The 16,175-nt window shown below is 38.6% G+C and overlaps 1 protein-coding gene across 2 annotated transcripts in view; it reads right to left on the reverse strand.

The window, feature by feature from the left end:
* Positions 1 to 16,175, reverse strand: part of LOC115347903 (rap1 GTPase-GDP dissociation stimulator 1-like) — a 36,858-nt gene that overhangs the window by 4,958 nt on the left and 15,725 nt on the right. Inside the window, exons 3-9 of one of the 2 annotated variants that reach the window (XM_030029592.2) lie at positions 15,520 to 15,642; positions 15,230 to 15,355; positions 12,846 to 12,974; positions 11,460 to 11,585; positions 10,668 to 10,811; positions 6,584 to 6,718; positions 3,232 to 3,357 (exon numbers count right to left, since the gene is read on the reverse strand). In XM_030029592.2, the coding sequence (XP_029885452.1) occupies positions 3,232 to 3,357; positions 6,584 to 6,718; positions 10,668 to 10,811; positions 11,460 to 11,585; positions 12,846 to 12,974; positions 15,230 to 15,355; positions 15,520 to 15,642 (909 nt within the window). The remainder of the gene's footprint in view (positions 1 to 3,231; positions 3,358 to 6,583; positions 6,719 to 10,667; positions 10,812 to 11,459; positions 11,586 to 12,845; positions 12,975 to 15,229; positions 15,356 to 15,519; positions 15,643 to 16,175) is intronic. The other variant, XM_030029593.2, reaches the window with a different exon arrangement.

Raw genomic sequence — 16,175 nt, forward strand, 5'->3', positions numbered from 1 at the left:
ATTTTCTTCGAAGTGAAGGGTACCAGGAGAAAGATAAGAAAGTAGTAATGTGCACAACTTAGGCTGCCTCTTTGTAGGAATTGAGTGCTCACCCATTTGGCTTTGAGCACACAAGAGCTCTTTTGTAAACTGCCAGACTGCTGTTCCCGTGTGTTCCAGTTGATTGTGAACTGAGGATATAAATGCACAGCACTTCCAACTTGGCACCAGATGTATTAGCTGAGAGCTAAGAGTAGTCACAGGACAGATGCTCACTTTCGGTGTAGAATTACTCTATTTGCAAAAATATACTGTGGTTATAAGATTTAATTCAAATTAAGGAGTCTCGTGTAGTTATTTTTAATAAAGGGTTTTTCTTGTTGACTTCATTTTGGTTATGTTGAGTCCTGTCCCATGCCTGCCCCCCACCCCTCAATGCTGGAAGACCAGAGCAGATGAGCATGAAATGTGTGTTTGTGTGCTCTGAAGAAGGAAAGATGTGGTAAAGGTCTTCATGGGAAGTGTACATTCCCTAAGAAGGGCCATAAAGGGTTTGTGAGCTTTTTCCGATCTTTTTCTGCTTTTCCAGTCTTTTGAAATAGTTCCAGGCCTGAAAGAAGGTAACCAGGGAGATCCTTTCTGCTGTGGAAGCAAATTCAGAAAGGGAAAACTGTGGGGAAAAGTCTGTGTGGTTTTAAGATACTGGGAAGTTTGTCTCCTGGAGCTTTGCTGAAGCGAAGACTTGAGGAAGAACCAATGTAACATCCAGAACAGAAGGGATAGGTTTGGCTGACAGGGGCATCACTCTACTCCTGTTTCTTTACCTGTCCCTTTCTCTGTTGCATTTGTTTTGAGATATTCTGGAGAGTCAAGTAGAGTATGCACCAGAAGGTCAGTGTCAATAAACCACATGATTACTCTGGATATTTTGCAGAAACTGTAAGTCATCCTATACTCTTTCTATTTTGGGGAGGGAGATGAAGAAGGATGGACACTTCCTTTTTTTTTATTTGTCCAGTACACTAAGTAACAATCCACAGGGCAAAATCCCATAAGGAATCTTGGAGCTTCTAGCCTAGCTGAACATACTTTTTTTGAGGTAAGAGTTATTTGTCGTTGCATACCACCTGCATATTACCTCCTGTAAGAGAAGGGCTTTTGCTTCTAGGTCAGATGTTACATGTTAGTCTGAGGAGATCATGGTAATCCAGTTTAGTACAGAAAGCTGAAAGAGGTAGGAGGGTGGTGAATGGAACCAGTTTAAGAGCTTTGTTCAAAGGAGGTGTCTTGACACAGTTTGACAGGGACCTCCTGATGTCTTCCAGCAATAGAGCTCTTTGAGATAAAACCCAATTAGTTATTCTTAACCGGAACAGGAGGACATTTTAACTTACAAAATACCAAATTTGAGTAAATTGTGTGTATGACTGAACTTTAACTTGAGCTGTAAGTCCTTTGGCTGTTGAAGTGCAGAAATTCTGCTCCTCTGAAGCAAAAAAGCAAAACTGTAAAAACCAGTTAATGTTAACATCTCTAGTGTAATGAAGCTGACAGATCTGACTGCAGTTTTCTATAGTTAGAAAGAAACCTAACTCTTCTAGTCAGTAGGTCTCAGCATGCCCAGTGATTATCAGAATAATTAATTTATACTAGATAATGCAATTAACTAATTTAGTGTGGACTTCTTAGTAGATGTGTATTCAAAGAGTTTCAGGCTGAGTTAATTAAGGGCAGTGTTGACTCATGGGTAAACAGAATAGAAAGTAAAGGTGGGAGAATTGTGTGTTCATAGGCAGGAAGTGGTAAACATTGAATAATCTTCTACATCTTTTATTTTCTACTTTACACTTTGATATCTGTATTGTTTCAGATTCGGAAGTTGTACCATTTTGTGCCAAATTCTGACTTCATACTAGAGCTGGTAAATAGCGTTGAGTAAAAAAAAAAAAAAAAAATTTAGATAATGTGTTTGATAATTTAGATCTCTGTTGTTATGATGTCTCAATTTTAAAAGCTAAATGATCTCCCCATTGGAATTCTGATATAGCTTTGGAGAAATGCCCTTTTAATGACTTCCTGCAAAACCCAAGAGGAAGAAGGGGCTAAGTTTCTGTGTACCTTGCAATGTCCATTGCCTACCATGGTGAAATATAGGTGAAAGCAGCTTTTTACTGGACTGGAATCAGTGCAAATTAACGATTGCTAGATGTAAATTTTATGTCATGCATATTAAGTTGAAAAAGGATGCAAGTAGCTGCCATATCAAAGTGGTGTCTGCAGTGGTATAAATGAAAATGAGTGCAGCATGGAATGTAGGAGTGAGGTTTTTTCCCCTTCCATATAACTACTGAATTTGTGATTGTAATTGTTCCATACCAGCTGTCAATTCCCATTGTAAAATGGTCATAACACTTCTGATTCTGTTTTTGACCTATTTCTTGTTATTCCTGCACATCAAGGTGGGCAGTACTAATTAGTGTTCTAGAGCAGCTGCTCTGGTGATATGAAAGAATTACAACACTTATAATTAAAAAAAAAAAAAAAAACCCAAACCCCACAACACTTGTTTTTGTGTTATACTCTGGTAAGGAGCTACTAAGTCTAAAAATAAATTAAGATACTGTGTTAGATCTTAACACAATTCTGACGTTATGCATGTTTCTCAAAATGCAGCTATATGCATAGGTGAGTATTGTTGCCTTTGCATATCCACCTCTGTAAAACTGAATGAAGTGCGAGTAGATAATCCCACATTTCAATATGCAAACTAAATTCAACATTTGAGCTATGCCAGCAAGATAAACCTGGCAATAAATGTATAGAGAGACTGTGTGACTGGTAGAAACTTGTTTTTCCTGCCTCTCTCCACCCCAGCTCCCTTTGATCATTTTATATTCTCTAGTTCTTCTATTGATTTGCTTTCCTGTGATTTGGCACTGTAAATCCTTAGCCTGATGCTTTTCCATCATACTTGTGCCTTGCTGGTATATCTTCGATGGAAAACATCTTCCTTTTAGGCCTTTGCCATTTCTCACTGACTGCTCCAGATTCTTCTGTTTGGTTTATTTCTCATCTACCTCTGAGGCTGATTGGAGCCTTCAGCAATCATCTCTGTTGGAATCTCTCCAGACTGAGCAGAATTAGGTTAGCAGGACACTTAGCCTGTAGTCTCCTTGCATATCCATTGTCTTGCAGGGGGAGGGGAGGAGGAGGGTGTACAGCTGACATCAGTAAGTACTAGCAATTCCCTACCTTGACCATCTGCTAATTTGCGTAGTGTTCCAAGAAGTTTAAACTGCACAGGAGGCATCTCTGACCTTAGAAGTGCCTGAATCCGTTCTGCCACACCTTCTTCCAGCACTTGAATCTTGTTAACAACTAGAAAATGGAAAAAAGATGTTGATGTGAAGCTCAGTAACTACACAAGCATCTGAAAATGTAGATATGACATAACTGTTGTTCTGAATTTTATGCTCCATTATGCTCTTAGCAAAAGGTCCAACTTGTTAGAGCACTCAGAAATGAAGTCAGGACTACCTGGCTGTTTAGGCTTCTCTTTTGAGCTAAAAACTTCCTAGGAATTGCTGTTACGATATTTTGGTTACTTTCGATCTCAGCCCTGCCTGGAATGAAGTACATAAAAGAGGATAAACACAGCATTGTTTTCTCTTCCTTTTTCTGGTTGTAATAGATTATCCATCCACTCTCCCACTGACATGAGCAAGCCTTTCCTATGCTTGCTTATCTTAACTGGGTGGCAGAAGTGATTTACGTAGCCATATTGCTTGAGAATGAATTTTCTTTTTGTATTTGAGCTCACTGATCCCCTGTTGTTCATGCCTTTGTTTCTGTGCTTTCCCAATTCTTGTATCTTTGCTTCAGTCGTTAGTGCAGTAATCCCTGGTAATAATCAGAAGCTTGCCTGGAAGGAGTCCTAATGCTGCTTAACTGTGCTACCAAAAGCTGCTTCCTCCAGAGCAATTTTCTTCCCATCCTCTGCATGCCCTTTTTTTTTTTTTTTTTTTGGGGGGGGGGGGGGGGGCGGGACGGGGAATGACAGGACAGTGAAATTAGGGAGATAACTGTTTTCTATCTTTCTCCTTCTATTGGGCAAATTGAGAAGCAGACACTGTTAAGGACTTGCTCTTAATGTCCTTGTTTTTCAGTGGCACAGACTGACTCCATTTACTAGAGCTTAATGACTTTTTGCAATTTTTTTTTTATAAGCACCTGTTCTCTTTTAAGATCATTACTTGAATTTAAGACTTCCCCTGTGCCTATTTGCAAGTGTTAGCCCAGATTTAATTTTTATTTTACGATTTATTTGGATTTGCACTCAGTCTTTTTTTTTTTTTTTTTTTCTGGGTAGCAGACTATATTGTTGAAAGTGATAGAGTTTGTGTATTTCTGGAAGTGATGTATTATTGTGAGGGGATGTCTTACAGCTTCCGTATTCTGATATTTTTACAAATTGATGAAGAAAAGTACAGTGTAGTAGTACATTTTAAGTGCTATGCATTGCCCACACACTTGGAAAGTTCTAAAATGTAATAGACTTGAACAGAACAGATAATCAAAATATCAACATATCAATACAGAGTCTATTTTATAATTCAGAGTTGAGCCTTTTAAAGTACAGCTGCAAAGAACATTACGATCTACTGGTACTATGTGTAGCAGGCAGTAATAGAGGGGTGAAGTTGTAGGTTGTAACCACATTTTTCTGGATTTTTAGATCCTGTAATCTTGGCAAGATCAGCTGTGTTCATTGCTTTAAGGAACTGCTGAGCAATGTCTGGGGGTTTGGCAATGCAAAAAGTGGGCCTTGGTGTTTGTTAAGGAACAGGTTCTGTTGTGAGTTAGAATGTGATCATCTGTGTTGTCAAGGGAAACTACATCAAAATTGCTATCTTTCAAATGAGATTAATTGGTATCTTTTCTGCTTGTAATGATTAAATACTATTTAATTTTTAAATAAATTAAAATTGTACATATTGCAGAGTGAAATCAATGAGAACTAAGCATGGGACACCTCTATAGAAAAAGGCTTGTAGAAAAAAATCTACCTTTTCATTCTCAAAGATAGTTACATTTTGCCTACTAAATTACTCTCTTAATTACAGCTGGATGGCTCACTATGATTTTTCATGATTCTGTGATTATCTTCTAATAGCTTTGTGTTAAGTTGTAACTGATTTAAGGTAGCTGGCATGCATGGTCGAAATAGTGCATGCTTTGTTAGCACCAAAAAGCAATTTGCACAGGCCTCTGTCTGCTGATGTGAATGGTGGTAGAAAAATCTCTTCACAGAGAAATAAAATATACATAGAAGCAGTGAGGGGCTTATGGTGGGAGATGTATTTATTAAAATACTGAATAGGCAGACATGGCTGACTATTATGATCCAGAGAGTGTGATAATACTATAAGCCAAACTAAATAAATTACTTGAGAGCATATAAAAAATAAGTTGAAAGAAATAGGTGAAGTTCTGAAGAGAGCTATCTGCAAGAAGAAATGAGAGTGTATTAGGCTTTAAAAGGAAGTAGGGGAGGCAAAGTAGCAACTAGTATATTCTGGGGCTCCCTTGTTCAAAGCTATGATTATGTATAAAACTGTTAAACCACGCATGCTGGCTTGCTTACATAATAAAATCGGGAGACAACTTCAGGTTCTTTTCTTTTCAGAAAATAGTGTTGGTGTTGAGCTCTTCTCTGGAGTACTGCATAGCAGTGTAAGAACTGTGTTGCAGGGTACTGTGCTGTTAAGTCTCTAGCAAAACTTTTTTTTTTTTTGCACTTTCACATGGAAGCAGTAAATTTGAGATGAGAAGCAGCACAATTTTGTGATGTGTATTAACAAAAGATCACAAGCGTAGAATCGTTTGGGTTGGAAGGGATCTTTAAAGCTCATGTAGTCCAACCCCCCTGCAATGAGCAGAGGCATCTTGAACTAGATCAGGATCCTCAGAGCCCCGTCCAACCTGACCTGGAATGTTTCCAGGGTTGGGGCATCTACCACCTCTCTGTGCAACCTGTTCCAGTGTTTCACCACCCTCATTGTAAAAAAATTTCTTCCTTATCTAATCTAAATCTACCCTCTTTTAGTTTAAAATGATTACCCTTTGTCCTATCACAGCAGGCCCTACTAAAAAGTCTGTCCCCGTCTTTCTTATATGCCCCCTTTAAGTATTGTAGCTAAGTGTGTTACAAAGGCTGAATTTGCAATGAATATTGGCTTTATAGAAGAGGAGCAGATTTATGAAATCCCTACCAGCTGTGATACGATAGCTCCACCCCATACTCTCCATTTTAAGCTATAAACCGTGTTCTGCATTTTTGTCTTGAACTTCTGTATGCTGTTAATATGAAACCATTTCAGCTGCTGGCAATAAGATCACACTTTATTATATTTAGACCCTTTATGTAGATCAGAAGTCCTGATGAATTATTCAGATATATGTCTCTGCAGGGGGGAAAAGGTTAATTGCCCCTCAGTATACAAGGGAGTCGAATTGGTGACTTGGACAGAGCTGCACAGATCTCCATTAAGAGACCCATCTTTACAAAGAATCACTGTATGTCAATTGTCTTCAAACTCTGTACCTGGAATAGCAAGGTTTCGAAGTGCACTGAGTGCAGCATGTTGAACAGAGATGTCCCCACTCTCTACGTGTTTCTCCAAAAGATCCAGAAGCTGATGTATGACCCCCAGCTGTACCATTCGTACACAGTTGCCATCTGAAGAAAGAGGCAAAACCAAGCAGGTGAGAGAGATAAGAAACACAGTGATAGAAATTAATCATGCAAATTGAGAATTCAGGGAGTCTTTGCCTTGATTGTTTCCTTGTCTTGATAAGATTGAGACTATAGCTTTTGGGTTGTTTTTTGCAACCTTCAACTCTCTAGAAATAAGTGGGCATCAGCCACTTGTGAACTGATGCTGAGACACCCTCTAGTAAAGCTTAGCTTGAGAGCGCTTTCTAGGGACAGTCATAGTCAAATTCAAAATCATATGTTCTCTAGTCAATTTCTTCTTCAATACTGCTTTATTTTCCACTACATATGTGGTAGAATACTCGTGGCATTTTCCATTTCTCTACAGGATAGCTTTAATACAATTTTGCTATTCCACTGGCTTAAGATATTATTGTGAGACCAGGGATCTTATCCAGCAATGGTGAGTCTGATTATTAGTTTTGTACTGCTGTTGCTCCCTGTATTAAATCAAATAACTTGTCATTAACTAATCATTGAAAGAATCAGGCCTAGGTTTTTCTTACCTTTTTTGAGAAACCCACTTTCTGAAATGAGAAGTCTAGTTGTGTTGCAGTCATATGAAGCTAGGAAAAATATGAGTTGACCTAGAGAGTTCTGATCTGTTTAATGCTGGTGAAAGAGCAGATCTGTACATTCCAAAGAACTACCATTTTGCCCAGTACATGATCTGCAATATTTTGTCAGTTCGTGTCCGTATGTCTCCTTCTCTCTTTGAGAACTTGCTCTGCAGTGGTGACAGCCCTTTTATTATTAGAAGCCTACTTAGCTTACCTTGATAGGAAATGAGAAAGCGTTCTCCTAAAGAGCAAAAGGAAGCCCTCCATATTACAGTCTGCATCCTTCCTGAAGGAAGTGTTTTGAAGATGCCATTTGGCAAATATTTTTCTGTATTTTTATTTTAGACAGTTTATTATACCTTGAGAGGCATATTCTTGACACCAGTCAACATTTCCTTACTGCTGTGCTGTTATAGAATGCTGTTTGTTAACATGTGGCAAAACAGTGTGAACGCTATATAGGAAGACCACGTCTTCACCTGGAGTAAACAATTTTCCATGGAACTATAGACCTCATGCAAATACAGAATCTGGCCAAAAGTAGCTTTAGGTGCTTCTCATGGTACTAACTGCATGCCTAAAATGTACAGACTTCTAATTTTTGTGTGTATACCACTTAAAAATGGCTCTAGTAATTTTAACACCTTTTCTTGTTTGAATGTTATTTCTACCCCAAAGTAGTAGAAACTCCTCCATGTTGTGATTTGAACCAATGCCTGCTATTCCTTTAATCTCTTAGCATTTCAGTTAGTAGCATATTTTTCCCCTGTATTACTACATATGTTAAATAAGAATTTGTCAAATGCTTAAAATGTAGGTGGATATTTTCATGAGAGGACTGTCAGTCTGTGAAATACTTTGAATTCTACTCATGCAAAAATATTTTGATATCAATTTATACATACATTCTCTAAAGCTGATGTTTTTGCTTGTGATTCTTCAAATGTTCTCTTGCCTAATCTTTGGAGATCAGAGTATATGAGGAAAATTGCCCAGTCCTCTCTAGGAACAGGTTCTCTAGGAATACACCATCTCTTTTGGTCTGCCAGTATTCTACAGGCAAAATACTTTGATCTTCATATAGGCTAACCTTAATTGAATTTAATTTCTCTCCTCCACCCACCTTTCAAACCAAAGAATGGCAGAGCATTTTTTTCTCATGTAGTGAAGTGCGAATAGGCAGAACCCATTAGTGGTTGCCTTGCTTTGAGCTCCAAACTGGTGTTCTCTCCCATGGATTTTTGATTGGATAGCAGCAGAACCTTCAATTTAATGGCTCATAGTTAAAGTCTCATAGGAACAGCCACTTTCGTAGCTGCAAAAGCTGTCTGTCATCTTTTCACTGCCGCAGAAGTCATTTGATGCTGAGATCAGATTTCCATAGGATTTTTTTTCTCTTAGATTAAAGGCTGTGCATACATCAGTGGCACACACTGGGGCCTGAGAGGGATTATTCGCTTTTTCCACATGAAACATCTAATGGGGTTGCGGGGGAGATGAAGGGAGAAGAGCGAGTGACAAAGCAAGCCATTCAGCTGAATAAATTGAAGATAGCCAGTTTAAAGGCACCGAGGGCATTTCTGTGGCCTTTGTAGAACTGTGATGCACAATGGCGAATTCAGAGCAAGGTATAAAACAAAAAAGGGAGTCTAGAAAGGATGTGGGGGGAGAGGTGGAGATTTGTGTGTATGATAGCTTGCTTTAAAAAAAAACAAAAAACAGATGAGACTGACTAGCTAAACATTCAGACAGATATGAGGGAATCTTTTATGATAATTAAGCACATATTAATGCAGAAAGTTGAGCAATGTTGAAAAAGCTCCTTTTTGTTAATTGAGTATGAACCCAGTACAGTAACTATCAGTGAGAAAGGACAGAAAACATGGTGGGGTATCTTCTGCTGACTGATTCAACACAGCATGCATTCCAGGAGCCTGTTTATGAGAGTCTCTCTTGTGTTTCTGCATAGTATTAAGGCTCATTGCTTTCTATAATAGGAAAGTGCAAAAGATAAAATTACTTATCTTGAGATTTCTTTTTCCCCTCTGGTAAGTCTGACTAACCCTACCTTCCTAAAAGTTACTGAAAACCTAAAGCATCAATAATTGTGTGTTATTTTTGTATATTTCTAACAAATGTATTTGCCATGAAACATTTCCAGAGTCTCCTCTCTAATAGTGTGCGATTTAGGAAAAAAAGTGCAAAAGCTTGCATACCTGACCACCCCATTTTTCACAATTATGTCCCTCAAACTACTTCGATATCATTAGCATGTGTAACTTAAAGGCATGCAAGTCTCCAGTCTGTAGAAAAGCAAGAATGTTACTGTTTCAGAGCCAGGGAACAATGAAATTTAGTAGAGTTGCTTTTCTCTCCACTCACAAACAGTGGCTTTCCATCTTCAAAAGGTAGAGAATAACCAACCTTACCATTTTTTGTAAAATTAGCAATAGCCGTTGCTCCTGTCTCTGTAGCTGCATGTGTTTGGATGTGATGCAAATACCAGCATTCTGGGAGATGATGCCACATCCCTTAGCAAAACAACTTCTGCATGTACCTATCTGTGGCATGACAAATAGAGAGAACATCTCATGTCTGTTTATAATTAGCCCTGAAGTGAACTGTTCTGTCTTTGGGGAGATTTAAATCAGTGATGACTTAGATTGTTGTTATAATTAATAATTTAAGGCCTTTAAATTGTTGATTGCTTTGGGATTGGGGGTGGTGGGATGCAGTACAAATGTCCAGTTCTTGATGTTTTATTTTTTAATCTGTATTGCCCAAAATACAACATAGCAAGGCCACCTAAATTAAGTTGCTGTTAGGTCTTTAGCCGTGTCTTGTTGTTCCTGAAATCAGCTTAAAGACTTAGAGAAAAATCTAGGTCAGCAATGTGTGTAGTCTGTTCCTAATAATAGATGCAGAACTTACATTACAAGAAAGTTCTTGCATTTTGTTTGTTATTCCACATGTTCAAAGTATGTACACAGGTTTGGAATAAGGAAACATGAGTAGTTCAATATCATGTGAACTTAATCTGATGATTAGCTTTAAACTTAAAACTGGCTCTTAGGCCAGCTTTGAAAGTTATAGAAGCAGGGTGTGAACTGACAACCACAGGTACAGTTACAGGGGCCTTGAAGTTCTTGTGCTTGCGTTTGCATTCTGCACAGGAGCAGTCACAGTGGTGTTAGATGACTTGAGGCAACATATGTATGTGCTTGAAGGGAAGCATGGCAAGGTGAGCACTAGGCTCCTCTAAAAAAAACATAAAGAAACAACATCAAAATGTCCCCTTAGCAGAGGGGTTGCCATCTGCTCTGTATCTGGACTGTCAGTATTCCTTTTTTTACCTCCAAGAAGCAGAGAGACAATGAGATCTGATGCAGCCTTCACAATGCATGTATCTTCAGCTTGTGAACTAGCCTGGAGCCTCAGCAGGATCTCGGACAGCACCTCTTGCACGCCTGCCTCCACCAACTGCGCCTTCAGAGCATCTGTAGAGATCATAGTAAAAGCACACTAAAAGCTTCTTGGGTCTTTACAGTGTTTCAAACTAGGAAGCTAAATCCTTGAACTTCAGCCAGTCTTTTTTTCAGGTGCAGTCACTGTTTTGGTTTTGTTTGTAACAGACATTCTGGTGCTAGGATGACATCAAGGCAGAATGCGCAAAGTTGCTGCATTGAGCTTTGACATTTCTTGTATTGCCAGTCATGAGTTTTCATTTCTTTAAAATCTCTATCAGGTATCTAGATACTCTTAGTGGATTCTTGTCGGTGCTTGTTACACCACTGCTTAGAGTAGACATCTTCTGTGATATTTGGCTGTCATTTTTTAAAATAAAAAACCAATCTGTCTAGTCTGCTTTCCTGTTGCACACCATGGAGAATATGAGTTTGAATCTGCTATCTTATGGATCTACTGAAATAGAGTGGAATGCTACTCTCTCCCTCCTTTCTTTGTTGCCTCACCTGTTATGCTTCAAAGTCTTGCTCAGGCCAGGATTTCATATGTTCTGGCTTATTTCCACTGAAGGGATTACTGGTTCCATTAGTAGGATCCCATGGCAAACTCAGGACCCGGAGCTTAAGCTAAGTACCAGTACCCTGTCTCCCCTCATTCCCCCAAGCTGAAAGGAGCCTTACCATTTTCTGCAAGCGCTTGCAGGACCTCAAAGACAATTTCTAGCCTCTCATGGTTCTCTGCTCTTCTCAGTTGTTTCACCAGCTGTTCAGCAACCTTTGTCTTGCTTAGAGCTTCCTTGGCTGTATCTGTGTATATGATAAAGTCAGGATTTTGAATGTTCTTTATTGGATTAAATGTTAAAAGCATATCTCCCTATAATCTGAAGTGATTAGACACAACTCTGTTTTTAATGCTTTTTCTGTTTTTATAGATGCTTCTGTCCCTTTGGACAGCACTGAGGCAGCAAAACTCTGCTCCACCCCTTCTCCCCCCTACTTCTTTCTTTAACACTATTTTTGTCTAATTCCTGTAGCTATGACCTTATAATAGCTGTCAAATTAATCCTGGCTTAATTCCACTGACTCTTATAAATCCATCTGTAGTATGATTATTTAATATATCAAATTGGCACATGCCAGTTTGCTGTAGTAGTGTATTTTCTGCCTTGATTAGATGGTTTTAGTCTTGCTGGGATCCTAAACATGTACAAGGTGCGTGTTAACAAAGATCAGATTTTTTTTTTTTTTTAAAGCTTCCTGCTGTCTGACATAAAACACATTTGAATGGAATTAAGTAATGTAAAAGATCTAGAATGGAATAGGGTATTAAGTAATATGAGAGATCTATAAAGGACAGACCTCACTAGAGGATGATGTGACAGTGTGTGTGATACCATACCCCCTTCCCTGCCTCTACCCCTAAATGCAGGAAGCAGTAGATCAAACTGTAGTCAGACCATATACAAAATGTGTTACTAATTTTCTACTTGGTCTTTTTCTTCTGTCACTACTTACAACTTGTGTAAAGTAGGGCAGATGTAATTTAAATCAGTAGAGATGCCTTTGGTTTGAAAATTGTGTAAATGAAAAGGGAAGCTGTTTCATTAAGGTATATAAACTTAATTATTAAATAGAAATACATTTTAAATAAATGAGTACTTAATGTACCGCATCTGAAGTAGTTGAAACTGTCAATTTACCACATGAATTTATGCCCTCTATACTTTTTTCTGGGTCAAAAGCTGTCTATTGAATCTTAATTGTTTTAATATAGTACCAGCAACTGCTGATACTCCAGGAAAGAGTAGTTACTTCTCCAACACAGATACTGTGTCCAGTCCCTGATTAGGTATCAGTAGTGTTTAAAAAAACAAAACCCAAACCAAACAACCCCCTGCCTCACCCTCAAACCAGCACGCTCCCATAACCAACAAAACCAAATCCCCAGGAAAAAAAACCCCAAACAACCCTCCCCCCCGCCAAACCTGTGGATGTTGTGCATGTACATGGAAAGGCAGTGACAGTGTGAAGATGATATTTTGCTAAGATACAAAAACATTTACTTACCAAGGTCTGCAAGATTGCATAAGGCTAATAAATCAACATGGACAAGTGGTTCACTCTCTGCATAATCGGTTAATATTCGGACTAGTGATGTGATTATTCCTACCTTCACCAGCTCTTCCTGAAGATCCCCTGGTTAATAGTAAGCATAAAATTTAAAGGTGATTAAATAGGGACTAATTAAGTCAGTAAAAAATGTCCAACTGATGCTTTGCAGCAAGATAGTCTGGTCCTTTCTCACACTGTTAGAATTTGTACAGCTTTTGTGCTGTGGCTTCACGCTAATGTGTGTGTGTGAGAAATGCAGGTTTCAGGACAGAGTTTTGCTGAACCTCCTAGTTCTACTTTGACTTGAGGAATTAAGCCACTGTAAAAATATATAAGGGCAATTGCCTGAGCATCTCTATTACTAGTGCAGCTTCTAAAGCGAGTTCTGATGGACTGTATCTCTTCATATGTATCTGAAAATTGAGTGAGGAACAGACAGTTGGCTTATTTCTCTCAGGGAATGGGAATCTCAGCCTTATTATCCTATGGCTTCTTTTGTTCTGAAGGGCAGGGCGATGGAAGGGACTGGAAACCGAAGATAAAGCATAGTCCAGTGATGAATCTGCTTTCAGGGATCAGCAGTATTCTGACTCATACAGCAAATATCTGTATGTCTGCTTTTTGCATGTTAGAATAATGATTCTTTTTTTCTTAAAAAAAAAAAAAACCAAACCACAAACCTTCTTTGTAAAACAAGACACTTTACCAATACCTGGGCTATTATAAGATACCACTGAGAGACAGAAGGCTCTAAAGTTGATCTGGGGGATTCATTCTCTTCCATTTTTTTGAATGTTAGTTGCTCAGCATGTAGGGAGTCTTGGAGTGCTTGAATTCAAGGTATCTTTGGAATTTTTATAGGCTGAGTAAGGTTCTCAAGCAGCTGTAAATTTGTGTGACTTAAGGGAATTCAACAAAGTACAGTAAGTAAAAAAATTAATTTGGTCCCAGTTTTAATATACTAACTAAAGTTTTCTTTATCCACATGCAGAATTGCTGAGGAAAACACTGGTAACTGTTTTCTTTCTTTTTGTAGTTTGTCTTGTAATGAATGAAAGCTGAATATCTAAAATGATTTTGAGAATTCCGAGAACTATGAAATACAAAGTTGGACAGTGATGATTGCTTAACAGTACAACGACACTGCTTTTGCAGTAGCGTCTTGCTGAGGGCTAGGCTGCAACTTGGATGACAACATATATGACAGACACCAGAAAGTGGGTGCTATTGTAGCATAGACAATTGTAATTCAATCGGGAAATCACTGACGTTAATTTTTCTGTGATGTATTTATTGCTGTGTTAGTAATAGGAATTATTAAAGCATGTATCTTATAATCACAGTCATCTTGTCAAATCTATGCTGGGCCCGTGTTCTGACAGAAGTGAAGCAGATTTGCAGTATGGCGATATGCTGTAGTAATGCTGTACAGTAGTTGCATGAGCCCTGCATGTAATCATATGGAGAAGTGTTTTTTAAACTATTATGTGGCATTCCTTGGCAAATACATATAATTTGCAGGGGGCTAGTAGAATCTATACCAGGTACCTATCATGCTTGTATTTCATAGGAACAATGCAGGGAGGCAAACACATAGCTTTCTAGATAAAGCTATGCAGGTCCACACTAGAAAAACAAGAGAAGGTGGGTTGAAGGCAGAGGGAAATGGATAGAAGATGCTGTCTGAAAAGTTCCATATGGCCTTCAGTATGCATTAAATATTTTTGGTCGGTCTGGGAATTAAAGGTAAAATAAAAATCTTAAACTGTTGGAGCAAGTAAATGAAAAGGATTTTAATTTGTGAGACCAGCAGGCAAGCTAGCGTGCTAACTTTAGGGAAAAATCTGAAGCACAAAGATCTCTTATATGCAAGCAATGGTCCTCAGAGAAGACCATTCCTTGCACAGAAAAATATCTCGGTATTTCTTATTTTTTAGAGTATGTTTTTTCTGACATACTTTTTAAACACGTGCTTTGCTTTATAGATGCTGTTATTACTTTGGAAGAAGACAAAGCCATTCAGGATTTGGGCCCAAGGCAGTTCTGCAAAATTGATTGATACATGTACGAGGCTCTGCTACTTTTGTATTTACAGAGCAGTTCTGACAAAGGTGTGTCACCTTGAAGTCAAAAATAAGGGGGAAACCCAGAGTTTAGGAGGTGTTTGGGATGCTTTCAGCCTGGTGTCTGTGACCTGTGTGAATTGTATATCTAACTGGAGGCTGAAGTGCATTGTGTGCTCAGGTCTCATAAAATTATTATTAGTTACAGGTTACAATGCCTTACAAAATAATGCCTTACAGCTAGGGAAAATAGGATTCTCTCAAGTTGATACTTACGATTATCATAACAGATACGGCCAATAGCCCTCCCAGCATGAAGCAACATTTCTTGGTCTGTGCTCTCCAGCAAAGGTATCAAAGTTAGAACCAAATCTGCTTCAATACATGGTTTCTTCATTTCCTCTGTGTAGGTAAAGGAGAGGGACTTGTGCTTTTTTGCCATGTTGAAATAAAACAATTGCAATTGCAAGACCAATAGCCGGTAGCCATGAAACAAAACTCAGGAGTGGAAACATACAGCTAATGTGCTGTAATATGCCTTGTAGTAACACTTTTGTACAACGTACCATTCTTAGCTATCTCTGAAAGCACCTGGGCTGCTTTCACTGCACATCGTGGATTGCCCTTCAGGATTTTTGCCAAAGTTAGGAAGATCCCACTCTCTCTGAGTAGGCTGAAGGATCTCTGCTCTGTAATGATAAGAGTGTTAACAATACCTGCAGCAGGTCTGCAACTGTTTTATTTACATGTTGCTTTGTTTCATAGAGTTCTGAGTGGATATCTGTGGGATCCAAGGTTCTGATTTAACAAGGTACTTAAAGGCTATCTCAGTCTAAATACATGGGAACAGTCATCTGCTTGAATTGCAGTAAGTATAGTTGCAGCTGATTATTCTGCTTCATGCTGAATTGAAGCACAGGTGGCAAAACGAAGGGGGAAGCAGATTCATCTTCTCTGACTATAAAAGGATGCTTGCGTAAAGCATGGGAAGTCAGGGATTAAGATTCTATTCCTGAGGTATGGCCTAGCAATTAATTTTGTAGGTAGGCACAACATCTTTTATTAGACTAGCAATTAGAACAGTAAATTCCCTTAGCCTTTTTTTCATCAAAAATATGGCTAATTGTCCTTAAGGTAGTAAATCACCATCTGCCAGGAGATTCAAATAAAAGCAGGTTTATGTCATTTCAGGACCACGTGCAGAGACCTTAAAGACTTTCTT

Source organism: Aquila chrysaetos, chromosome 11 (genome assembly GCF_900496995.4).
Source record: "Aquila chrysaetos chrysaetos chromosome 11, bAquChr1.4, whole genome shotgun sequence".
Classification (NCBI taxonomy): Eukaryota; Metazoa; Chordata; class Aves; order Accipitriformes; family Accipitridae; genus Aquila; species Aquila chrysaetos.